We start from the raw sequence: 27,110 nt of genomic DNA on the forward strand, positions 1-27,110 counted from the left end.
TCTGAGCAATATAATTGCTTGACTTTCTTCATCTACCTTATGTTCAATATTAACCAAACCAACAATAATCTCATTAAATTTATCAATATTTTCATCGAAAGAGGTAGAGGAGTTCATTCTAAAACCATATAATCTTTCAAGAAGATTTATTTTGTTTGAAATGGATGGCTTTAGGTACAATTGTTCCAGCTTGTCCCAAAGACCCTTTGCAGTCTTTTCTGAAGTTAATTTCCTTCTTACTCCATTGGAAAGATACATGATGATCGTGTAATAAGCCATCTCCTCCATTTCAGCGATTTCTTCTGGTTTCTTCTCTGCCAAAAGCTTTTGATCTCCGAGCACTTTAGCCACCTTTTGATGCACTAAGATACCTTTTAAACTCTCTCTCCATGAGGCAAAATCATTGGTGCCATCGAATTTCTTGTCATTGTTGACATACTTTCTTGATTCTGTTCTTGAACAATTCTTTATGCGGAAGCTTTGAATCTTGATCTCTCCTCTGGATCGTGGAACCTGGCTCTGATATTGTAGGAAAACTCTTATGTTTTATGTGATCAAGACTCTTAGAATTTAATCAGCAATTACATAAACAATTGCAATAACTAATATATCAGATTAGTTATAAGGAAATGCTAGTAATCAAAAGTTAAATGCAGAAAAATAAAAGAAGAACACCCAGAATTTTTATACAGGTTCGAACCAGATCAATCTGGCCTACATCCTGTTTGATCCACTATCATCATCATCAATATCTCTGAATACAATTACAGTTGAGAACAAGCACTTCAGGACTCCCAAGAACCTTTCTCTCTCTAAGGTTCTAATCTCAAACACTTTCTAACAGTTGTGTTTCTCTCTCAGTCCTCACAATACACAAGCTCAAATTCTCTTTCTCTGTATTCTCTCTTTCTCTCAATACAACTTCTCTCCTCTTTCTTTCACACTTTCTTTTTCACGCTCCTTGAAATGAAAGACAACAACACACACATATATATAGGCTGCCAAGATTAGTTGACAGCTAATACAGTTGGGTTAGTTAGGATTTTTAGGAAAGATCTCCACAAGGAGATTGTCTGTCCTGCGAGAGAAGTTCAGTGCAAGCAACTTAAAGTTCCTAAACTTCAGTATACCACTGATGGCATTAACTGCTACTGCCACAATATAGGTTCGAGAAGACATTCTCAAGTCATTGTCCATGACAAAAGAAACAAAGGTTGTCCTGACCTCATTTTTTTGGCCAAACCGGAGGTTTTCCATGAGTTCCCTCTCACCATATTTATCCCTCATTTCAGTAGTTTAATTTCTAGATGGGTTCAGAGCTTTAAATTTTCACCAGGATATGTTACTGTATGGTTGGATAAATTCGAGGTCATTTCTACTGGGCTGTTAAATATTTATCAATAACATTCATGCCATTGATGTTTTGCAGGTAAAACATAGTAGAACCTCTTCACCATTATCTTATGAGAAAGTTTTCCATGAGTTGATTGATCAATATGCAAGAAAGGGAAAACCTGGAGTAAAGAAACAAATTATATCCCCACTAGAATTTAGTGGTTCATCTGTTAGAATATTGGAGGCAGTAGCGGTTTCTGACAATGATTTGACTGATGTTGAGGATAGTTATTCTGATAGATATGATGAAACATATTCATCAGAGCATAATGATGCAAAGGGAAAAGAAATGCCAATTGAGTGCTTGGAAAATGAGGTGGATGTTTGGGATGGTATTTAATAGGACCTGCCCCAGTAATTCAATAAACTAGAAACAATAAACCAGAACAGACAATAATAAGCAATAAAACAATAACCAAAGAGTGAATAATTCTGAAGCTTTATTGAAAGAAAATATGAGTTTCATACAAACACAGAGAAAAAGATCTCCATGATGCCTAGAATTCTCTTAATTCTTGCATAACTAATTACTAGCTTCCTTTTCCCACTAATAGGCTACTCAGTACCCAATTTGCCCCTCTAACAAACTACCCTCCACGTCAACCATCAAATGACCCAGCCTACCCTTGGCCTTTGTGTCCCGACCCCCTCCTAGTGTATGTGAACCGAATCATAGGCTTATCAAGCCTGTCATTACTCCCCCCGAATTTGTGAACCTTGTCCTCAAGGTTGAAAGCTGGAAACTGAGTTTGGATAGCTTCAAATTTCTCCCAGGTAGCTTCGAAAACAGGCAAATCCTTCCAGCGAATAAGCACCTCAACAGCTTGATCTGAAGAAGCGGGATTCTGCCTGACATTCAGCACTTCAGCAGGTTCCACAATAAGCTCCAGATCTGATGTTAAAGTAGGTGGAAGTGTGGTGGACGAATGAGCGGTTCCGATAGCAGCTCGGAGTTGCGACACATGAAAAACTGGATGGATAGCTGACGAAGGAGGCAAGTCTAGATGGTATGCCACTTTGCCAATGCGTTTCAGAACTGCGAAAGGTCCATAATACCTTGCTGCCAGCTTCTCATTTTTTCTAGTGGCCAGTGATTTCTGTCGGTAGGGTCGCAATTTAACGAATACCTTGTCTCCCACCACAAACTCCACCTTCCTACACGACCCATCAGCTCCTTCCTTCATCTTTTGTTGTGCTCGCAGCAGGTGCATCTTCAAGTCGTCCAAGAATGAGTCTCGCTCCTCAAGCAGCTGGTCGACAGCCAGTACATGTGTGGTACCTGCTGCATAACGAATCAACGGTGGGGGGTCACGCCCGTATAAAACCTTGAACGGAGTGCAGCCCAAGGATGAGTGATAAGTGGTATTGTACCAGTACTCAGCCCATGCTAACCACTTAGCCCAAGCTTTTGGACGGTTTGAAGCGAAGCAACGAAGATATGTCTCAAGGCATCGATTTACTACCTCCGATTGCCCATCTGTTTGGGGGTGATAGGAAGTACTGTGACGAAGTTCCGTCCCTTGCAATTTGAACAATTCAGACCAAAAATGGCTGAGAAAAATCCTGTCACGGTCAGACACAATAGACAGCAGAACCCCATGCAACTTTACCACATGTGTAACAAATACTTCAGCCACCGTTTTGGCAGTAAATGGGTGTCTAAGGCCTATGAAGTGGCTGTATTTACTAAGCCTGTCCACCACCACTAATATAGTATCTATACCCTCCGATTTAGGCAGCCCGTCTATGAAATCCATAGTTAACTCCTCCCAAACTTGTGCTGGCAGCGATAGTGGCTGCAGCAAACCCCCTGGAGACATTGCCAAATATTTGTTCCGCTGGCAAATATCACAAGAACGAACAAACTCCAAGACCCTTGCCTTCATGCCGACCCAATACACATCTCCTTTCAGCCGTTGATAAGTCTGCAGCTCCCCCGAATGGCCGCCGATGGGCGAGCAGTGATACTCTCGTAAGAAATGGGGCAGCAAAGCCGAAGTGGCGGATAAAACTAAACGACCCCTATACAATAGCCGCTGTTGGTTTAACGAAAACCCAGCAATGATTTTACCTTGCGCTACATCCGCTTTAACCCGAGACAGGAATGTGTCCGCTGCCACCTCACGGTTAACAAGCTCCCAATCCATCCATGTAGTAGACGTCAACAAGGAACACTCCACTTGGCTGACCCTAGATAAAGCATCAGCCGCCCGATTTGTTTCCCCGGAGCGGTACTGAATATCAAAATCAAATCCCAACAATTTTACCAACCATTTCTGATGTTCAGGAGTAACCAGCCGCTGTTCTAACAAAAATTTGAGACTCTTTTGGTCTGTTCGGACAATAAATCGTCTTCCAAGGAGGTAAGGTCGCCACTTGAGTACCGCAAGGACAATGGCCATGAGTTCCTTTTCATAGATGGATTTCAGCCGAGCTTTGGGCTTCAGCACTTGACTGAAATACGCCAGTGGGCGTCCCTCCTGCATCAAAACAGCCCCTACCCCAAACCCCGAAGCATGAGTCTCAACTACAAACGGCTTAGTGAAATCTGGGAGTGCTAAAACAGGAACTGTGGTCAGCGTTCTCTTCAGTTCTTCAAAGGCAGCAGTAGCTTCTTCGGTCCACCCATACTGATCCTTTTTTAGTTGATCAGTAAGAGGTCTAGCAATGGCCCCATAATTCTTGACGAACTTCCTGTAATATCCAGTGAGACCAAGAAACCCCTCAGCTCCTTAATCGTTCTTGGCAGCGGCCAATCGAGCATAGATTGAATCTTGGAAGGGTCCACAGCCACTCCCTCACCTGAAATAATATGTCCCAAATATTCGACTTGTCGCTGTCCAAAACAACACTTCTTTAAGTTGGCAAAAAACTGATGGTCTGACAAGGTTTGTAACACTATCTCAAGGTCCTTGACATGAGTTTCCTCATCCGGGCTATAGACGAGGATGTCGTCGAAGAAGACCAATACTCTTTTACGAAGATGCGGCTGAAAAATATCGTTCATCTGAGATTGAAAGGTGGCGGGGGCGTCGGTCAGCCCAAAGGGCATCACTACAAACTCGTAGTGGCCTTCATGAGTTCGAAAGGCAGTTTTATGGATGTCCTCCGGCCTCACCCGAATCTGATGGTACCCCGAACATAAATCTAACTTCGAAAATACATGAGCCGCGTGCAACTCGTCTATCAACTCGTCAATAACTGGTATGGGAAATTTGTCGGGTACCTGGCGCGATTAAGAGCTCTATAATCCACACAAAATCGCCATCCACCATCCTTCTTCTTAACCAAGAGAATTGGGCTCGAATAGGGACTGTTACTCGGCTGGATCACCCCGGATTGCAGCATCTCTCGAACAAGTTTCTCTACCTCATCTTTGATACCATGGGGGTATCGATATGGGCGGATACTCACGGGGGTGGTGCCGGGCTGAAGAACATCGGTACTACCGAGTTCATATTCTTTATTATTTTTTTTCTATTGAAAATTATTTTCTTCAAATTTGCTCAGTGCTGCATATTTATACATATATTATACATATTTTTTGATACTTTTAAGTTCCACGGCTGGAGTTTCTTGTGGTGAGTTCTCCGCAGAAGCTCCTCATCTATGAGTCGGTTGATCACCAAAGTTTCTATGTGGACATGATGTGAAGGCTGCTGCTTATAATGCAAGGGTATGTCTTGGATATAATTTTGTAGATTATATAGGTAGTGTCAATGTTTTTCCTCATACATCAATTATGTGATTTATTGACTGCCTACAAAACTAACCTTGTAGCTCTTGGGAATTTATTTGCCATGAACGCCAAAACATCTTGCTTGAATTGTTCTTATGAGTCTGCAAAGTTATATTCAGGGATACCACAAGAATTTACTGTTGGCAGCCTACAAAACTTACCCTGTAGCACATAAGAATTCTTTGCCACGAATGCCAAAATATCTTTGCTTTGATTTTATGAGTCTGCTTTTATTGTTTTTATGAGTCTTCAAAACTATATTTTAATATGGAACGTTGTTTTTGTTAGGTTCCAAATAGATTCACACACAACACATAGAATACTACTAGAACAATGAACACATAAATAGCATAGTATAGCTAATAGACCCAGTAATGTTCAAGAGACCACCACTCTCCCCAAAGAGCTACTTCTCCTAATCTCAGATTCATACAATGGATGCCCTCTCTATCTCCACATCCCTATGTAAATATACTTAATATGGGCACTTACACTTCCCAATACCAATTACCCCTTAATTATTCTTTATTACAAAATATAACCCACAATCCCCACTACCTTATTAATGTCTATCTGCTGATTCTTGGGTTCCTAACAGTTTTCTGTGTGGATACACTATAGTGCAGAGAATCAGGGATTGAATAGATTTTCATTCCTAGCAAGAAATAACTAATATTTTCATATCCTCATATGAATATGGCTGGTAATCTGCATCTGTTTTAATGCCATGTTTTTGTTGATTCATTATTAATTTCTAAACAGCATATAGTTTTTTAAACATGCACTTGTGAGTTGTGAATGATTGCTGAAGTACAAGTCTCTGTACTGTTTCTTAAATGTCTGTTCTAGTTTCATTCAATTAATTTTTCAACTTTACTTTTTCTGCAGTTGCCGAAAAAACATTTGAGGCAGGTCCACGAGGAATTTCAAGAAAACACAATAGAGATATGAGTTTCATATTCTGTAATAGTACTACGTAGTCCATTCCATAATCATAGTTTTGTGTCTTCTTGTTTCCTTTCTCTATAAAATTCTCTTAATCAGCTGTTATGCCCTATGAAAATGATTCTTTTCATTAATTCTTAGTTATGCTATATAATTTAATTCCTAATAGATTCATTTCAGTTCCAGAATTATAACTTTGCGAAATATTATAATTTATAGTTTCTCATTTGATATTTTCCTTTACCTTCACCTCTAGGTTGTTGTAGCAACAATTGCTTTTGGAATGGGGATCGACAAGTTAAATGTCTGAAGGATTATCCACTATGGTTGGCCACAGGTATTCTCTTTTTGGTTATTTTTTGATGTTTGTTGTGTCCCACTCATTTCGTAATTATGCTTTATGGTTGTATGATAATCATGAATTATTAGTTCTATTTCTAACATGAAATAAGTAGACTTTCATTTATGTCAAGAGGCAAAATACCCCTAAAATATGACCATTCATTTATAGATAAAATTAAAATAATTTTTGTTGCATAAGATTTTCAGATGATTTCTGGTTTAAGCTTCTTGTAACATTTAATTGCACTATAGAGCCTGAAAGCATACTATCAAGAAGCTGGTCGTGCTGGAAGAGACGGAAAGTTGGCAGATTGTAGTAAGCAAGTCTATGTTTCATGTTTTTGGTGAAATGTACTTTCTTATTGCGAATTTCAGTAAATGAAAGTTCTAATTCTTATTTATATATTTTTTTAGCGAATTTTACTTATAATATGATATATATTTGAAAATTAAATTTTTTTTTTCTTGAACTTCTTTTTGATCCTTAATGGACTAGCATTTGGTTTTTAAGTGTTTAGATATGGAAGGTGGGTATTGGGATTTTACTCATTTGAATTTAAATGAATGTTGGTACTCAATGAAACCTATCAGCAATTCATTATTGGCCTTCTCAACAGTATTGATTGCAAACTTATCAAGAGTACCTTCACTTTTGCCTAGTAAGAGAACTGCTGAGCAGACAAGACAAGCATACAAGATGTTGTCTGATTGTTTCAGGTTTATAGTTCATTCTTCTCCTTATATATGCTAGTATGTTTCTCCCAATTATTATTGTACTAAAGATTATTTTACCCCAGTGGTGTGCATTGATGCACATGTTTATATTGTAGATTACATTCTTAATTTGCAGGTATGGAATGAATTCATCATGCTGTCGGGCTAAGAAGCTCGTGGAATACTTTGGAGAGAAATTCACTGATGAGAAGTGTCTCATGTGCGTATGGTTTTTTATCTTCATTTTAGTTGTGATATTAAAGCTTGTTTTCTGGATTGCAAAGTACTTTTATGACAATATTCATGTCTACTATCTTGACTCTCGTTATCATGGAATATTTTCTTTTTAAGAAAAGCAGTCATGGTTGCCATTGTGTCACATAAATACATTGAGTATCTTTTTTTTTTTAAACTAAATTTATATATGTATATGTTTGTGATGTGTGCGTTAATGGACCTCCCGAAGCACAGGATTTGAGAGAGGAGGCAGACATCTTGATGCAGGTTATTGCTGCCTATAACGTAAGTAGTATGATTATTGCTGTCATAAATGCAATGTGTTGAATCAACTTTTTATATTTGGTTCAGTTAATATTAACTATAAATGCTCAAATCATTCTTGCGTGCTTTGGGTCTATCTTAAAGTTGCTACAAACCAAATAGATAGAGCTGCGTAGATTATTAGAAATTTCAACAAGTTGCTAAATGTATGAATTGCTCATGGATTTGGCCATGTAGCTCTAGACTTGTGAACATATTACACTTTTCCAAGATGATCATCTCGTGAGTGACATGTTTTGTGTTTCAGGGACGTAGAACTTTTGATGATGCCTCATACTTTGATGATGCAAGTACACAACAAAGATTCAGGGGAAAGCCAGATCTCAGGATGCTTGTCAGTGAAATTAGGTCGCAGGTATCAGATCTCTAATTCCTTTGCACCATCTCTGTTTGCACTTGGAATTATTCGTTCATTATTAGACATTAATTTGCGTCTTTAAATGGTATCACATGATGTCCATTCAGTCTCAAAAATTCATGGCTACTGATCTGCTCTGGTGGCGAGGCCTTGCTTGAATTATGGAAAGTAAAGGGTTAATCAGAGAGGGATATAACAAGGTATACCATTTTTATTATTTCCTGTAAGTTTATTATCACTCCAATCTCCATATTTGGCAGGAAATTGTGGTGTTGGCTCGAGTTTCTGTACAAGGTCTTAGGAGTAGCATGTTGTTATTGCCTTTAGTTGACTGGTTTTTAATAAGTTTGCATTGTTTTGGTCAGAACCATGTTCAGATAACAATGCCAGAGCTAACAGAACTTGGTCTTGAGTTTCTGCAATACAAGGAGGACCAAACTTTTTGTGTTCACCCTGAAGCAGATATGCTTGTATCCATGAGGAAAACTGAATCTTATTCGAGTTTCTCAGACTGGGGAAAAGGGTTGGCTGAACCTGAGAGTCGCCGCCAATGTTTGGAGAGGATGCAACACAAGACGAAGCAGAAAAAAACAAAGGGGTTAAGAGGTTCAAGAAAAGGGGGGAAAAGAAATTCAAATAAGCATACTCCTGATATGACTACTGTTAGAGGTAAAATAACAGCGAAATTCACCAAAGCAAATGGTAAGCCATTTCGGTCTAGGTGATTTATTGAGAATTTGTAACCGTGAACTGTAAAGAGTTGACCCCTCTATTATGAAGTTTTTGAAAGAGCAAGATTATTATTGACATTTGCTGGTAATTTATGTCAAATCAAAAATGTTTTTATCAAGTTTGTCAAAGAAATGAGCAAAACTGAAACATAAATTACTTTCATATTTGTCTTTAGCCCAGCAACAACAATAAACACTAATGAAGACAAAAAAAGTTGCGAATGAAAACATAATAATAAAACATTCCTTTGTGTCATGTTTATTTCTGTAGAAGTCAAAATGGGAAGTAACCCAAATTATTTTTAAAAAGTCACTAGATGTCAAAATGGTGTCAAAATATTCAAAAAATTGACAAGGGGAGGATTTATAGTCTGTTAGGTGTTGATATCCACTTGAGATTTGTTTTAGTATGCAGGATTTAATTGAACTACTAAGTAGTAGTACTGGGTTGTATCTAGAATATTTGAATGCTATCTTTTTTCTTTTTCGCAATGAAATATTTATTTTGTGTTAGGTGAATCTACATGAAATAATAAAAGATATGAAATTAAAGGACATTTCAATAAAAAAGTAAAGGTGTTTCTAAAGTAAAATTTAAAAATAATTGTTCGAAAAGGAATATATAGCATATAATATTTTATTTCTTCTTTTTTAATTGCCTCTATATAGAATGAAAAGATTAAAAAACATATATAAAATAATCCAACCAATGTCGAATTATATCACTTACACTCTTGTGTGAACTAAATAATCCCACACCCATTGTGTCAAAAAAAAGAAAAAAAATATTCTGTCCAATTATTTTATCTCGTTGGCCAAACAATTTAAATATTATAGTTATATATTTGGAATAGTAAAATAGCTTAAAAATTTCCCGTTACAATATTTTAGGTCCTAATCGTTTTAATATATCAAAAAACGGTAAGTAGGTAACAAAAGTGTTCTTACTAGAAGCTGAACTTAAAATGTTCAAAATTATGTCCATAAAAAAAATTTAGAGTCAACTGAATGATTTGAAAGCAAACGAAATTGAAAACTAACATCTTCTTTAACGAGAAGAGAAGAGAAGAACAATAAGATGTAAACTATATACTAACATCAATACAAGCAACTCAATTCTCTACAACTCCTCGTGTGTCTCGTCCTCATCGGAAGAAGAAGAAGCTCCACCACTTCTCTGGTAAACTTTTTGAATAACAGGATTACACACTTCCTCCACTTCTTTTAGTTTCTCATCGTAATCTTCTTTCTCAACATTTTGGTTATCATCCAACCATTCAAGAGCCTCCTTCAGAGTGCTCTCGATCATTTCCTTATCATCTGAATCGATCTTACCAGCAAGCTTGTCCTTGTCGTTTACAGTGCTTTTCATGTTGTAAACGTAAGTTTCAAGCTTGTTCCTGGCGTCAATCTTCTCTTTTAACTTCTTATCTTCTTCGGCAAATTCTTCAGCCTCTTTTACCATTCTCTCAATCTCTTCTTGGCTTAGACTACCCTTCTCATTTTTGATTGTGATGGATTTTGACTTCTTCGCTGCCTTGTCTTCTGCTCTTACTTGTAGAATCCCATTTTGATCAACCTCAAAAGTAACTTCAATTTGAGGCACTCCCCTGAAAAATATGAATATATAATAAGACAACGGCCATGGAAAATATTCATAAAGTATTTCGAGTTTTCATTTTGTTTAAGTACATGTTCAAATCAAAGTGTCAAAAGCAACAATGTATTTGTATATGTATTTATACCTTGGTGCAGGCGCGATGCCAGACAGATCGAACCTCCCAAGCTCACGACAATCCTTTGTCAAGGTTCTTTCACCTTCATATACCTTGATAGAGACTGTTGTTTGGTGGTCTTGGTAAGTAGTAAACACTTGGGACTTTTTAGTAGGAATGACCGTGTTTCTGGGAATCAATTTTGTCATGACACCGCCAGCAGTTTCAATACCCAAACTCAAAGGAATCACATCAAGTAAAAGCAAACCTGCGGATTAGCAAACAAAGTTTAGTACATACAAGAATAGCGCGTATATAATGGCAGTTTAAATTATGAATGACATACCTTTGGTTTCCTCTCCGCCTTGGCCGCCAAGGATACCGCCTTCGACTGCAGCGCCATAGGCTACAGCCTCATCAGGATTGACACCTTTGTTTGGTTCTTTCCCATCAAAGAAGTCTTTCAAAAGTTGCTGGACCTTGGGAATTCTTGTACTTCCCCCAACAAGCACAATCTCATGGATATCAGTTTTCTTCAGGCCTGCATCTCCCATAGCCTTTTTCACCGGCCCCATGGTTTTCTTAAACAAGTCCATGTTGAGTTCCTCAAATTTAGCCCTGGTCAATGGTTCAGAGAAATCAATTCCATCGAATAGGGACTCGATTTCAACTCGTACTTGGTGCTGGTTACTCAAAGCTCTCTTAGCTCTTTCACATTCCTTTCTAAGCTTCCCAAGAGCTTTGTTGTCCTTGCTAATGTCCTTGTTATGCTTCTTCTTAATTAACTTGATGAAATAATCCATCACTCTGTGATCAAAGTCCTCTCCACCCAAATGGGTATCTCCACTTGTAGCTAAAACCTCAAACACTCCATGATCGATAGTCAAAATGCTGACATCAAACGTTCCACCTCCAAGATCAAAGACCAAAATGTTCTTCTCTCCTTTCTCCTTTAGACCATAGGCAATAGCTGCAGCTGTGGGTTCATTGATGATTCGTGCAACATTTAGCCCGGCTATGGTGCCTGCATCCTTTGTCGCCTGCCTTTGCGCATCATTGAAATAAGCTACAAGCAAACATAAAACTCCATTAACAATTAAAAAACAAAACGAAACAAAATACAATGATCGAGTTATAAGCACAACAAAATTTGTACCTGGAACAGTTATGACGGCGTCTTTAATTTGACGCCCCAAATACTGCTCAGCCGTCTCCTTCATCTTTCCCAAAACCATAGCGCTTATTTCCTCAGGGCTAAACACCTTGGTTTCACCTTTGACTTTGACTTGTACGTAAGGCTTTCCATCTTTGTTCACCACCTTATAAGGTAAGTATTTAATGTCCCTCTGAACATCTGCATCATCAAACCTGCAAAAATACCAACGAAGACAAAACCCATTACAAAAATCCCAATGTAAGCCACAAAACAACTACTACTCATAAAACCAGTGTAGCAAACAAACATAATAAAAGACTTACTTTCTCCCAATGAGACGCTTGACATCAAAAATGGTGCGCTCTGAGTTGAGAGGCGCTTGATTCTTCGCAGCCTCTCCTATGAGACGCTCTGTATCCGTAAATGCGACCCAGGAAGGGGTTATCCTGTTGCCTTGATCATTCGCTATTATCTCTACATGACCATTCTTGTACATTCCCACACAAGAGTACGTAGTTCCAAGATCGATTCCGATAACAGTTCCAAGCTTAGGCTTATCATCACTAGGTTCTGCCAGTCCTAACATAAATTCTGACAACAAAAATGGTGGACTTCTCAGGAAAAAAAAACCAATTCCAAATTCAAATCCAAACGAACATTTTAAAACTACACCAACACACCAAATTATTATCATTTAAAAACAAAGTTATAAACGAATCAAATCAGATCGAAAATAATTTAATTAGAAGCTCTGTAATAAACCAAGTTTCAGTTGAAATCACACTGATCAATACAATGCCAGTCTCAAGCAAAAAATAAACCAACAAATAAATTTCAAGAACTGCTCGTCTAGTTTAATCAAATCATACTATACAGGCCAAAACAAAATCAACGAATCCATAAATATGACATCAACTAATAATTAACAAAAACAAGAACTAGCTTCTTATTTATTAATGTTGAAAAACTTACGTGAAAAGAATAGCAACAAAAACGAAAACGTTTTCACCTTCTTCGCTTCCATTGCTGGTCTCAGACAAATTCACTTGTCTTCTTCTTCTCGCAAGCAAAATTTGAAAATCTCTCTCTGTGTTTTTCTGTGCGAGAGAGGAAATTGAAGCGGTATATATATAGGTTGAGAGCAATTTGTTTACCGGGAGTTTACTAGAGTGTTCTGACCAATAATGATGTGCCACGTCATTTTAAAGTAAAAATTTAAAGGAAAAAACGTGTTCTCTCCAGTCTTCCTATGCCATGTCAGCATATTTAGTTATTCAGGTTGTGGGTCTTACGCGTAAACCATCCAATAGTTGATTGACGCGTGTCTAAAGTGCAGGGTAAAACTGTTTGTTTCCGAACATTCTTGACGTTTAAAGAGAAGGAGAGAAAGGAATGGCGGGATCGAGAATGAACGACCCGACAACGTTTTAGCTCCGTGTTGTTTTCTTATTTCAAAGATTTAGTGTCGTTTTTTTTTGTAACTTTTGCTCGTCGTTATCTACAATTGTACGTTTTTCTGTCGTTTGATAAAAATAAAAAATATTAAATGTGCATTGCTCACAAAAAACACAACAAAATTCAAGAAACCTAAATTAAATTTAAACAAAATTTTGTTGGTTTTTTTCTTCCTTCGAATATAATGTTTCATCTAAAAAATTCTTTCAAGGCTTTACCCGAAAAATAATTAAGTAAAAACCAACTAAATTATACTAAAAAAGTCTTGTAGAACATAAAAGATCATTTTTTTTACAGAGGTTACAAGTTACAACAATTTAAGACTTGTTCTTCGACTCAAGAAAGCTCGAAAATGAAATACCAAACTACTTAAAAGTTGACAAACAATTCAATCTAAAAAAAATAAAAAATTCAAATCTTTACACAAAAACAAAAACAAAATCAGAATACATTCTGGTTGATTAATGATGAGAATTACATACTCATAAAACGCACAAAAAATGGAGCCATCTACTTGAATGGAGACAGAGGGTTCGGACTACGGTGAGCTTTTGAATTTGAACTACGAAGCTCTTTACATACATTGTCCAACATGCCCAGAAAGTCTCTCACTATCACAAATATCCGAAGTGGGTTGGCTTCTTCTTTACTCACATCACCATGGAAGTACTCTGTAATTTCTTTGACATGTGACAGAACTCTGTCTTCGTCTCCCTGTAGCTCCTTCAGCCTCTTCTCTGCAAAACCCAGAAACGAATTCATGGAGTTTATGAAGTTACCAGCTTTCTCATCCATGCTTAAGGCCTCGGTAATAAGTTTTCTCAGTTTAGACATTTCATCAGATAGGTTCGAGACAGAGCTGGCGAGGACATCCAAATCAATGGCAGCCGTTTTCTTCACGTTGTAAAGTTCAGTACTAAGGCCAGATACCAGTTCTAGTCCCATTCTTCTGTAATCTTCTTCTCTCTCTTCTGGAGTTCTAGTTTTGTTAGCCTGGTTGATTCTCCCCATTATGCTATCAGAAACTCTGATTCCTTCTAATCTGATAATCTCCTGGACGACGAAATGGAGCAGAGTGGTCTTACCATCGGTGCCTTTTACGTCGGCCAGTTTGAGCAGTGCGTCGAGCTTGAAAGCCCTGGCGCCACCTCTTATGGTTCCCACGTTCAAACGGTTGCCTGTTTTGAGTACAGCTTCTAATAGCTTCAAGAAAAGTCTGCTTGACCTGAGTTCCTTGCATGCTTCCTAACATAGTAATAAAATATTTGAGTGAAATGACAACGAAATCAAGTAGGCTTTGTGAGATTATTGTGGTTTCTTCATGGTTACCTCTAGCATTGAAAATGAGTTTTTGAGATGAACCACTTCGTCTTCAAAAGTTTCTCTGTAAAGCATAGCTTCAACTCGTTGAAAGGCGCAAGGTATAGTTAGTATTGCCTTCACAAACTTCTCTGCTGACCCCAGTTCAGTGATGTCTCCTTCGTAGCCAGAGAGCTTCGCTTCTTCATCTTTGGTTGGTACCATCTTCACAAGTGCTTCTAGCTGTTGTAATGGCAAGCCATTCCCTGTTTTTCACTGTTTGATTAAACTACTATTTCATTGAATACTAAGCTTTACAAGTCCCTTTAAATCTAAATAACAATTGGTTAATGTTGTCATGTATTACTTGTGGTATTTGCGTAAATGTATGCATTATAATTAAGTTACAAATTCAACAGTTTGTTTTGATTTTCAGTTTTTTACATGGACAAATGAAGCTGCATAATCATGTAAACTTAATGGTACTATCATAAATTTAAAGGATTTTATGAATACCTTGTAATATTGCCTCACATACTTGGTCACCAGTCACATTGAGGGCTTTAGAAAGTATGGTTATGTTCTGTAATCTCTTTGGCTCCAAAACATGCTTGCTTGGAGAAGGAGTTTTGCTCTTCGCTTCATCATTCTTTATTGAGTTTTGTAGACTGTATCCGAAAAGTGACTCAATCATTTCCTCATCCAATCTATTTCACAATTCACAAACACAAAGTTAGTTCACAACACTAAATGGTAAACTAAGTTAAAAAACATAATATAACTTACTCAAATGAACTTGATCTCAGCTTGTCCCACACCATGGAACGATCTGGCACAGCTCTTACTTTGTCCCAATGCAGAGGCTTCAATTTTGGAAGGGGTGTTCCATCTTTTCCCAAAGCCGAAAGCTGATCAAATTGTGATGGTGGAGGAGGTGGTGCCTTGGAAAATGTATTATTAGTTTTGAACAATGGAGGAGGGCATGGTGGGGGAGGAATTCCGGGTGAACTTGCTGATGGTTTTGAGGGGTTCTCAGGTGGAGAAGCCAACTCTTTAACTTGCATAGTTTTGTCTAATCCAGAAATAGATTCTGGCTCTTTAGAAGATGATTGGTTTGGCAATGTGGAAGAGCTTGAAGCTTTAGACTCAACTCTAGTTGAACAAGAAGAAAAATGAGAAGAAAGAAAGCTTACACGTGGGGGAGGCAGAGGTGGTGGTGGAGGTGGTGGAGGAGGGGTTAAACTCTTTTGATTAATGGAAGAGGATGATGAAGTTGGTAATTTGTCACTTTCATCTTTGCTTGGTGACTTTAAATCCAGAAATGGAGAAGAGTTTTGAGCTAAGTTCACAAGAGGGGACATTAAAGAAGATTTGTTCCACTCATTTGGGTTGAAATTCTCTAATGCATCACTGAAACTACCTACTGAAGCATTGGAAAGGCGAATGGCATTGGACGAGTTTGAATCTCCAAATGAATGAAAAGATTCATCATCATCATCATCATCATCATCCGAGTAATGACATTCTGTAGGAACAACTTTAACCCCAGATGGGAAAGTGAGGGAATTATGTTCTTGGTTGATTGAACCTGCATCTTCATGTACTGACTTAATTTCCCTAGTGGAAGAACTACTGAGGTTATCAAATTCAGATGTTATTGGTTCTTGGACAGAAACTTCTCTCGCAGGCAATGTAGTATCATTTGGTATGCTATGATTTGGTGATGTGACACCAGTTTCAGAAATTTTCTTTAGAAAAGAAGAAGGCTCATGTGGTTGTTGCTCTAGATCTTTTCCTAATGAATCAAGATAAAAGAGATCAAGACCAGGATTTAAGCTCACCTTGCTAGCTGATCTGTTGAAACTCACACACTTGGATCTGCCTCCTTTTTTCCCATACACTGACATTTTTGTTTTGGGCTTGTTTTGATCTGTTCTGTACTTCTTGTAAGCCCACATGAGACCAACAATAGAAACCAAAGTGGCAGCTCCTACTGAGACTAGAACAGCAACAAGAATCCTTTTGACTCTTCCTTTATCATCTTCATCATCATCATCATCATTTTTAATCTTGTGAGCTGGAGGAAATTTGTTCAAACCATGTTTTGCAGCGTGGGGTATCAAATGGATATGATGCACAGGAGCAGGACTAAGTGCCGGAGCTGGAGCTGGAACCGGAACCTCAGCTTCACCAAAGAGTGATGGAGATGGGGCTGGAGACAAATATCCATGGTCACCATTTGATGTTCTTCTCACGTGGAAGCTCCTTAGCCCAAGTAAAACCCTGAACTTTTCCACTAAAGAGCTTTTAGGCTCTCCTTCATCATTCTCATCCTTTCCTGAAACTTTCTCAATCTGATTCAGAATCACATCTTCCTTTTCGAACTGCTGTAGGCCATGATGATGAACATTTAAGTTCTCTGGTGCATAGGCATTTGACAAAGTAGCATCATCATCAGCATTGTGTGTGGTGGTGCAACTGTTTAATGATAAAGGCATGAAAATGATTATTATGAAAATCATGAGCAGTGTCTGAGAAACAGAACCCATGTTCTCATTCAACCAAGAAAAATAAAAATCATCAAAGCACCAATCCAATATTCAACTTATAAATCTGCTACTTCTATATTTCTTTATTCATTCTTTCTTTTTGGTCCATTGTTTTCCTTCCTTAGTAAAACTTATTTTGCTGGTATAGGTGAAAGAGAGAGATAGTCTTTAATGCTACTCCAAGGAACCCCTGAACATGGCAGTTGTAGTTGTACAGTGCCTTCTTAACTTCCCCTGCTCTTATCTCTTCACACCACCATTAACACTCCTGCAAAACACTGTTAACATGTATCACATAACTGTGCCTGTTTTTATCTACATTCTAAATTGCGATTGATCCCATTCTTTTGTCTTAGTTTTTAATATTAGTGCTTTCATTCAGTTCATGAGATAATTCCAACATGTTCCCTACTTTAGTGCTTTTCATAACTCATCACTAATATTTTCACTTATTTTCTCATTTCATTTAAGTCACTTAACTTTTTGAGGAGGCTCTAAACAAATAGTTGTATGTCAAATACTAAAGTCATGGGTTTTTGTAGCTGAATAAATAAGCTTTTAGGGGCTCAAAGCCACTTAATAAATCACATAACAAATGAACCTATTGCCCTCCAGGTGGGTCCCATTTTATTGGTATGGCCTAACTCTCAGAAGGGGGTCACACCTACAAGTTTTCTCAATTCTCCAACCTCCATAATTAATAAAAAAAGAGAAGAAAAAAAAAGGGCCATACCCATATGGACCATACCATGCCAAATTCCATCCAACTCTTCCTCATGTGAACTTCTTTCATAATAATCATCATATAAATCAGAATCCAACACATCCATCTTCTATGCTTTCTAACTAAATCTATCGATCCTTATTTAAACCAAAAATAAACAAATGATAAAAATAAAAATCTCTATTGTAGATTACTAGTCCCTCTCTTCCAAACTTTTATGTTGTACTTTTCCTAGTTTAGAGTATATCCTGGTTTGGTGGGTTTGTCACTAAAAGTTGATCTTATTTGGTCATTGATACCCTTAATTTTAAGGCCATTAACTCTTGTATGTGGCTATAGTTGGTGTTGCCCTATACCTACCGAGAGAGAAAAGACACAAACCGACATCCAAGTCCACCTGCTTATCTTGTATTTTTTGTTGGTTTGGCTTGGCTTGCCCTTTAGTAATTGCTTGCTTTATATTCAATCAGACACTACGGACTGAGGGACCGCATAGTATATTATAACACTTGTGTGAAGAAAAATGGATTGTTGTTCCCTATTTCTGGTTTCAAGAATCAAACATTAGAGTCAAGCCAAATCAAACACTATGCTTGTTTTTTAGCTTCATACCTGAGAAGATCATTTGGATAGGAAGAGTGTTCTTTTGTATCCCATTTTATGCAAATGGGTTGATTTGACATTTTAACTTTAGTTATAAATTATAGATGAGAAATGCGAATTGTATTAGTTTTTACACTTTTTATCTCATCATCAGTTACATGTTTGACATGTGTTATTGCCAATCAATGAGTGAAAATGTTATTAAAATGGGATATAATGTCTTTAACTTTTGGCTTGAAAATTCACTTGTTACGTACCACTTACGATTCCTAGTTATAGAGTTGTGTTACATGGAGAAAAGGTTCTAATCATATGAAAATAAATGGTTAATCATTCATATCTTTTTCTTTGTCTCGTGTTCAATTAAAAAAAAAAAAAGAGAAAAGAGACCAAAGTCAAAACTTAGCTTTTAAAATTCAAAAAAAGTATTTTGGTTTCTTAAAACATAATCTCTTTTTTTGATCAATGCTTAAACATAATCTCTTTTATGTATTTACACAATTTTTTCCTCTTCTCTTTTTTTATTTTTTATCTAGACCCCAGTCCAGAGTGATTGTACAGGAAAACAGTCCTCTATTGTCCAGACTCAACTGGTTCACAAATTTTCCGATTCGAACTTACATTTTTCATGATGTTTCATTTCGATTGACTATCGAGTTAGACTTGATTTTATGTGTTGTTTCAAAAACATACAAATGGTACATCAATAAATATATATTTTATAATATATAGGAAAATAAATAATAATACGAGATGATAATTATCAAAACACGATTGAAACTTGTAGTATAGCCTTGTAAATCGGTCGGCAAAAATAGTGTTTGTAATAAGGCTGAATTCCAAGTTCTATTTTGGAGTGATCACATAGAAGGTAGTAGAGTGACTATAGACTATAGTATCCATGGATCAAGTTGAACAGCAATTACCAAAGGCCAATCAATTACGAAGCCAGTGTGAAATTGTAGGGAATTTTTTAAGATAATATAGAAAATTTCATGTATATACATGTATCTTTGATAGCCGATTGGACCAGTGATGGACCTTCATTCATATGGTCCAGTAGGGGCTAAGTCCCAGTAACAATAATTTGTTATTAATAATTTATTAATCATATATCTAATATTAACAAAAAAAACTCAAAATTCTTTGTAATTTACTAATTATTTACTCAATATCAACAAAAAAAATTCCATGAATATTTTTTAAAGCAATTAATCCTTCGTAAAAAATAGATAAAACTACTAAATTAATTATAATTTTTATTTGAAGTAGAGAATTGTGAATTATATGTCGATGTAAATTAATACATATATTTTTTATTCAAAATCCCAACTGTACAAATTTTTTGGGTCCGTCATAGGATTGAACCATATAAGAAATTGCTTCTAAGCTTTAGACACTTTAGCAAAGAGAGTCAAGTTTGGTTTTGTAATAGTGCTTGTGACAGTATTCTCTCCAATGTTTATTTATTTATTTTTACATGTAAATTAAACAAAATATATATTATTATAATTCAAAATTTTGAGAAAATAACAATGAAATCATCTAACAAAACAATAAAGTGTCTAACAAACTATATATTACTTTTAGCCCCCATATATGTATATATTATTAGAATTCAAAATTATGAGAAAATCTAATATTACTATTAACCCCCAAATAATATTTTATGGCTTCATCACTAGTTGAAATAACACTCACACTAGATGAGCTATAATGCTATTTTCTCTAAAATTAATAGAGTAGAAAAAAGATGAAAAGTAGTAAATTACTCATACATCAAAAATAACTATTTTAGTTATTTTTTAAAGAGTGCTATAGTGCTTTTCCACATTTTGAGAATCACTATTCCTTTACATTTAGAAAAAAAATAGAGAAATTAATGTAAAGTGTATAAAAATAAAATAGAAGAAAAAGTAAATTTAGGGCATGATTGGTATAGAATTTAAATGTGATTTTATGTTTTCAAAAATTAAAAATTGTGGGACCTACAAATAAAACTTGATTGATTAATCATTTTTGAAAACTAATTCCAAAAACAACTTCAATTCTAATGAAGAATTTTGAAAACGAAAATTTCATGTTTTCAGTATAATTTTACTTTTTGAAAAAATATTTTTTTTCTTGCTAATTTTCTTTTATTTTTCTTACAGTCTTGATTTTTTTTTCTTTTGTCCTTTTTACAAGTCAATCTACTTTTTAAAATTTTTATCTATATAAATTTAGTAAAATAATTAATTATAAAATCATATAACAGAATATAATTTAATTATAATTTACAATATATTTGCTAAAAAAATTCATTGATCAAATAAAAATTACAACAAATAAATAAAAAAAAATATTTTCACTTCAATTATTATTATACCAAAAATAAAAAATATATATTACATATTCAATTTTTAGATTTTCTACAAAAAAATTATTCAATTTTATAAAACTCAAAAATAGTTAACGGACAATACATTCAATTACATTTTCATAAACATATTTTCAGACGCTAAATCTAGATTCTTTTTCCAGAATCATACTTTTTCAAAATACAATTTTTAATTACTTATTTGGTATCTAAGTTTTTTTTTTTTTTTTTTTGCAAATTATTGTTTTGATAACTCTTTTTTCAATAATGCTCATATATTACCTTGTATTTTAAAATCATACATATTTAGTATCCTAGATTTAGATTTGATAAATAGAATTTTATTAATATACCAAATTGCCATAAGTTACATGTAATTAAGTAATTAGATTTGAATTTAGAACTCATATAATTGAGACTAGTTTAATTAAATTGGTTAAATTTTATTAATTAAATTTGAATTTAGGGTATCAAATATGTATAATTTCAAAATATAGGATATCAAATGAGTATTATTGTAAATATAAAATACTAAAATGATATTTTATAAAAATACAAAATTTCAAATAGTTACCTATAAAAAAAATGAAGTTTCGACAACAAAGAATAGAATAGAGATACTCATCGCATGGGAGTGCTCAAACAATTGAGACTACCAACTTCCAACCTCTTCTAATTTATATAGGTGAAAACTTTTTCCAAGATAATAGATGAATGTGGATATTTTTTTTTTTTAGGAGATTTTTCATAAATATAATTTTTATATTATTATTGTGTAAAAATATGAGAATTATATATTTTTAAATTTATATTGAAAAATTTATTTTAAAAAAAAACAAAATATGAGAAACACAATTGATAACTAATTAAATATGAAATACTTATAAGAATAAAACTATAACATAAAACAACATTTATACAAAAATATGATAAACTAAATCTGAAAATTCTTAGAAAAAGCCTTAAATAATTTAAAAAAAAAAATCATAATTTTACCATCTTTATTAAAAAATTCATATAAAATGTAATTTTTGAATGTTGAACACCACCAGACATCATATCCCAACTGATGGCATGGAATAGGTAGGATATGATCGTATTCGTAGATCAGCTTTTAACAAGATTTTCTCCCCTCCTACCTACTGAATTTTTTTCTCACTTCTACTTCAACAAATGGTTCTAAAATTGATCTTCAATATAAGTAAATAAATCTTGGAACGCCCACTAAAACTTGTAATATTTTTATAAACTAAGAAAATTTTGTGTAAAAAAAAAATAAAAGAAAAAGTTATCTTATTTTCCTTTCCTTTAAAAAAAAAAGGTTATCTTATGGTGAGTAGTTGGTAAATCGTAATATCAAAATTAGTTTTAATCATTAATTTTACAGGTTATATTCGAAATCATTGTTACTTAGAATAATCAAATTTGAAATCTCCCATAACTCGTCCCACCACCATTTTAAACAAAATCACACACTGTCACTTGTTCTAATATACCTAATCCTTATATATTCGATTTCTTTTGTTTGTAATTTACATTCTTTATACTTTTTAAGTATTGTTTTGTTCTGCTATGGTCCCAACATAAACAAATATATCATTTGAGCAATTTGGGCCTGTTCGGGCCGTACATTCATAACTCTTTATAAATAAGTAATAACAATTCGAAAACTTTACTTTTTGTATTATTCATTTCTAGTTTTCAAAGAACTTGTTTCTTTATAGTTTGTTGCCAAACCACGTGTTTGCATTAACTTTCTCAAAATGAGATCTCAACAGTAATACTCTCAAATTCGAAAATATGAAATATTTAAAATTTACGAAGATTTTACAAAAAAATTCACTATAGAAAATGACTGTAAATCTTAATATTTTTTTTGTCTAGATGCATGTTTCGTGTTTTCATTGTCTTTTAACATAAATGATCAAAGGATATACAATATAAATGAATGAGACATTAAAGATAAAGAATCTCTCATTCTTTTAGATTCTCTATCCTTAATGTCTCATTCTTTTAGAGTCTATATCCTTTGATCCTTTCTGAATGCAAGGAATTGTCGAGAATCTAAACCGCTTAGACTAATTACAGAGAGAAAGAGAGAGTGGCGACCAAAAATGAGTTTTGTTTGTCTAGTTTTTTACTTACCAAAAAACAACACAATTTCAGTCTCATAAAACCTTAGACATTATATTTTTTTATAAGGTTTATACATTTTTGGACCATGTATTTTGTTCCATTACCTGTTTGGATTCTGTGTTTTGACAAATTACTTTTTGGACCCTATGTTTTGTAAAATGGTTCAAATAGAACCCTAAACCCGATTTTGATCAAAATTTTCTCAATTGAAATCACAAATAATTTACCAAACTAACAATTCAGAACAAAAATAAAATTATTTTACTTAAAACTGTATTGTTATATTCAATTTTTTCTTCATCAAAATTGAGTTTGAGAGTCTATTTGAACCATTTTACAAAATATAAGGTCCAAAAATGAATTTTTTTAAAACAGATGGTCCAAACAAGTAATCGGAAAAAACACATGGTCCAAAAATGTATAAACTTTTTTTTATATATGCAACTTAATGGGCTTTATTTTAATTAAATTAATTCAAATAATAAACAAAAATCCAAGAGCCTTGGACGCCCCACGTAAGTGCTTAGGTACAATCTCTTTGTCTTGAGTTTAATCCCAATTGGCCTTAAATTCAAAACCTTTTATTTATTTATCTTTTAATTAATTAGTTAAATAAATAATTAAATCATTATTCAAATTAATTAACTATAACTTGAAACTTAATTTAATATTGTTTATTTATATTGACACAAATTTGTCAATATTAATAAATTTGCCCAAAAGACTCTATTTTATTCCTAAATTCTTAATACATGTAAATATCATTAAATTGACCTAGTCAATTTGACATTTATAATTGATAATTAAATCAATTGTTTAAGACTATTAAACTTGATTTGATAAGAGACGACATGAGGACCATGAATTCATGAATACAAGCTTCAATAAATTCATGTGAGTTTATTTATTAAATAAATTATTTCACAATTTATTAAGGGAAATTTCACTTTCTATGCCTAATGGTGTATCTTAATTATAAAAAATATCATCTAGCATTCGTCTTTCTTTTGATGCTATTGATTCCCTAGTTTCCCAAAATATCCCTCCCATTGTTTTTCTATCACTTATCTTCTCTTTCTCTCTCTTCTATCTCTTTCTCTCACGAAAATTAGGGTTTCCCTCACCCAAACCCACGGTTTGCACTAGAATACCAATATCACAAGCACATTTCATTGTAAAATCATTGAAAGCATCTTCATTGTGGTTGTGAAGATCCGAATATCAAAGACAACATATTTTTTTAGGGATTTTGGAGGAGAAAAACCTTGGGTAAGAAGATTGTTCATTTTTTTAGTGTTGGGTGTTCTTTATTTACTTTTTTTTTTTGGCTATTTCGAACAAATCTGAGTATAGGTTGGTGTGTTTTTTGGTTTGTTTGTGAGTTTTCTTGATCTGCGATTTTCTGGGTGTTTCTGCGTTTTCTACAACTATTTTTCTCGATAGGAGCTTGATAGGAACTCAATAAGATATAGATGATAGGTTCTATTATCAAGCTTGACAGCTGCTCGATAATGGCTCGATATATATATTTATATTGTCTCGATGGGTGTTCGATAGTATATCGATATATATATATTAATTTGCTCGATAGGGTTTGATTGGAATGTAGACTTTTGGTTTAGTAGTTTCTCGATGGTTGCTTGATAAGGGCTCGATGAACATATTTGTTTCTGCTTGTTAGGGGGTTGGGCTGGGTGAACTTATTTGTTATATTTCTTGCTTGATGGGGGCTCTATGAATCCTAAATAGCAGCTCGTTATAGGCTTGATATGACTCTTTGTTAAATCTGAAAAAAAAATACAATTTTTTTGGACAATTCCTTATTTTTTTTTTTCATCTGAGGTTCCAATGTTTATGTTTTGGTTTCTTACATTGGTGTTTGGGAAACAAATGGTATGAAGTGGATTTTCAAGGATGCTCAGTTTACATTGATACCAATGGAGAATGATGTACCATACTTGCAACTTCCTGACATAATGCACAAGGCACTTCAGGTTGATAAAGAGTTGTATAGGTTGAAATTGGAGGTTCCTTACACATGCGACAACCAACCATTTACACTTGTTCATGTTGAAAGTGATCTTGATGTCAGTGTATTCTTAGGAATAACATCACAAGAAATGATTCTCTTGTGTGTCACTCTTGTTAAGAAGATTGTCATTGCATATCCATCTCCTAGTCCCAGTCCCATTGTTAACAAAGTTTTTAGTGAGGTGGGCACTTTTGTTTGAGAAAGAGGATCCCATGGGTACTGTTGATGTTGATATCCCAACTGGAGGTCCTTCTGGTTTCCCGAAGGATAACTTGTATGACTACGACCCCTATGTGAATGACGATCCAATAGCTGAATTTGATGAAGATAATGAGGAGGGGTCGGGGGACGAATCTGAGGCATATTATAGTGCAGAATTGTCAATTGATAAGTCAGACGATTCGCAAGTCAAACAAGTATAAGAACAACTAGTACCTTCAATTGCACATGCATACCTACCAAGTGAAGAACGTTGAACACCTAGCACAAGCTCTAGTCATTCTGCTAGAGCAGAAGATAACAGTAGAGGGAAAGTTCCAATATTTTCAACAAAGGATCACACAAGATGGAGTGCTCCCATGCTTACCAAAAAAGATATTATGGCCTCTGGTTGATCACAAATCTCCTCATCCGATGCACCAGTGGGAAAAATACACCTTGGGAAGGCTTTTAACGACAAGATGGATTTGAAAACCAAAGCGGGTCTCTTCGTAATGAAGAATAATTTTGAGTTTGTGGTGAAGAAGTCTGATACTGATGTGTAGTATATTACCTGCAAGGATCCTGATTGTGGTTGGAGATTAAGGGGGGAAAACTAGTGCGGTCTTCCATGTTTGAAATCACTGTTTACAATAGTGTACATGCATGCTCACTAGAAGTACGACAGAAAGATCACCGTCAAGTAGCACCGTGGGTCGTTGGGCACCTTATCAAGAACAAATGTGCTACTAGTGGAACTAGCTACATGGAAAATAACATAAATGAGGATATGAAGAAATCTTATGGGATTGATATAAGTTATACGAAGGCATGAAGATGCAGAGAGAAAACACTCATGTATGTTAGGGGAACACCTGAAGACTCCTACGCAAAGTTACCTTCTTACTTACACATGTTACAACAAAAGAATCCAGGTATAATAACTGATTTTGTCACAGAGGATGGTCGCTTTCTTTATTGCTTATTCTCACTTGGAGTTTGTAGAAAGGGATTTAGATCATGTCGTCCTGTGATATGTGTGGATGACACTTTCTTGAAGATGAAGTATGGTGGCCACATGCTATGTGTTGTTGCATTGGATGTGAATAGCCACTTGAATCCAGTTGCATTCCGGTTGGTGGACAGTGAGAATCACAACTCTTGAAAGTATTTCATGACGAAATTGAAGGAAGCCATTGGGGACATTGATAATCTGGATTTTGTATTAGACAGTCATGCTAGCATTACTCATGCTCTTGAGGTCGTCTTCCCTAATGCCTATCACGGTGCATGCTATCATCATATAAGTATGAATGTAATCGCTAAGTTCAAGATTGATCACTGTCACAAGGAGAAGTTGTGTACAACCTATGCATTTCAAAAGACACAATTTCACAAGTACTTTGAAAATATAAAGCAAATGGATCCCGCCATAGGTGAATATCTCGAGGGTATTGGTTTTGATAAGTGGTCTCGTATGCTTACTTCCTCAAGAATTGATACAATATAATGACAACTAACTACGGCGAAAGCTTCAACAAAAAAACTAGGGACGCAAGAACCTTCCTAGTCATTACTTTTGTGGAATTCATTCGTTTCACACTTTAGTCATAGTTTGCTGAGCACCGTGATGAGGCCGAGAAGAGCACAACCAAATTATCACCACTAACAGAGAAAGATTTGTTAGGAATTGTAGACAAAGCAAGGTTCTTGAATGTACACACTCTTGGACAATTTGAGTTTCATGTGATGGACCCAGATAGTGATGGTGAGGTGAATTTTATGACCAAATCATGCTATTGTAGCATGTTTCAGATTATAGGGATACCTTGTGTTCATGCAGTAGCTGCAACACTTGACCATAGTGTCAACATTTACTCACTGTGTTCCCCATTCTACACTATTGAGTCATGGAGGGGGTCGTATAAAGAAACACTTTACCCATGTGGCAACGAAGACGAGTGGACAGTTCCCGAGGACATAAAGATTATGCAAGTTGGGGTACCTAATGAGAAACAACTAGTTGTTCGTCCAAAGAAGAAAAAATTAGGAAGACCGAAGACAAAATGTTTTCCATCGAATAGCGAAATTCTAGTGAA

The 27,110-nt window shown here is 35.0% G+C and overlaps 3 protein-coding genes and 1 pseudogene across 4 annotated transcripts; 2 read left to right on the forward strand and 2 right to left on the reverse strand.

The window, feature by feature from the left end:
• The first annotated feature begins 555 nt into the window (after nucleotides 1–555).
• On the forward strand, nucleotides 556–1,780 carry LOC133790961 (uncharacterized). The gene is made up of 2 exons (XM_062228821.1): nucleotides 556–1,213; nucleotides 1,430–1,780. The coding sequence occupies exons 1-2, from the start codon at nucleotides 1,196–1,198 to the stop codon at nucleotides 1,733–1,735; spliced, it is 324 nt and encodes a 107-aa protein (XP_062084805.1). The 5' UTR covers nucleotides 556–1,195; the 3' UTR covers nucleotides 1,736–1,780.
• Nucleotides 1,781–5,830: 4,050 nt separating this feature from the next.
• LOC133791498 (ATP-dependent DNA helicase Q-like SIM) lies at nucleotides 5,831–8,874 on the forward strand (annotated as a pseudogene).
• Nucleotides 8,875–9,442: 568 nt separating this feature from the next.
• Nucleotides 9,443–12,756, reverse strand: LOC133790962 (heat shock 70 kDa protein BIP1-like). Of its 2 annotated transcripts, XM_062228823.1 has the most exons (6): nucleotides 12,629–12,756; nucleotides 11,980–12,247; nucleotides 11,657–11,868; nucleotides 10,847–11,566; nucleotides 10,531–10,768; nucleotides 9,448–10,395 (listed from the first exon to the last, which is right to left on the reverse strand). In XM_062228823.1, exons 1-6 carry the CDS (start codon nucleotides 12,678–12,680, stop codon nucleotides 9,906–9,908), a joined length of 1,980 nt encoding a protein of 659 aa, XP_062084807.1. In that variant the 5' UTR covers nucleotides 12,681–12,756; the 3' UTR covers nucleotides 9,448–9,905. The 2 variants fall into 2 exon arrangements, with proteins under 2 accessions (XP_062084806.1, XP_062084807.1); XM_062228822.1 differs by having other exon boundaries at nucleotides 9,443–10,395; nucleotides 10,847–11,868.
• A 620-nt stretch (nucleotides 12,757–13,376) lies between these two features.
• Nucleotides 13,377–17,283, reverse strand: LOC133790963 (formin-like protein 11). The gene is made up of 4 exons (XM_062228824.1): nucleotides 15,197–17,283; nucleotides 14,927–15,117; nucleotides 14,441–14,676; nucleotides 13,377–14,356 (listed from the first exon to the last, which is right to left on the reverse strand). Exons 1-4 carry the CDS (start codon nucleotides 16,957–16,959, stop codon nucleotides 13,622–13,624), a joined length of 2,925 nt encoding a protein of 974 aa, XP_062084808.1. The 5' UTR covers nucleotides 16,960–17,283; the 3' UTR covers nucleotides 13,377–13,621.
• Nucleotides 17,284–27,110: the final 9,827 nt, after the last annotated feature.

The sequence above is a fragment of the Humulus lupulus genome, chromosome 7 (assembly GCF_963169125.1).
Source record: "Humulus lupulus chromosome 7, drHumLupu1.1, whole genome shotgun sequence".
In the NCBI taxonomy this organism is placed as follows: Eukaryota; Viridiplantae; Streptophyta; class Magnoliopsida; order Rosales; family Cannabaceae; genus Humulus; species Humulus lupulus.

Coding starts and splice junctions, on each gene's coding strand:
- LOC133790962 (XM_062228822.1), bottom strand. CDS start 12,680: ATGGAAGCGAAGAAGGTGAAAACGTTTTCGTTTTTGTTGCTATTCTTT. Junction 12,248..12,628: donor TTTGTTGCTATTCTTTTCAC/GTAAGTTTTTCA, acceptor TTTTGTTGTCAG/AATTTATGTTAGGACTGGCA. Junction 10,396..10,530: donor GGCATCGCGCCTGCACCAAG/GTATAAATACAT, acceptor CATATTTTTCAG/GGGAGTGCCTCAAATTGAAG.
- LOC133790963 (XM_062228824.1), bottom strand. CDS start 16,959: ATGGGTTCTGTTTCTCAGACACTGCTCATGATTTTCATAATAATCATT. Junction 15,118..15,196: donor CTGAGATCAAGTTCATTTGA/GTAAGTTATATT, acceptor ATTGTGAAATAG/ATTGGATGAGGAAATGATTG. Junction 14,677..14,926: donor ATGTGAGGCAATATTACAAG/GTATTCATAAAA, acceptor AGTGAAAAACAG/GGAATGGCTTGCCATTACAA.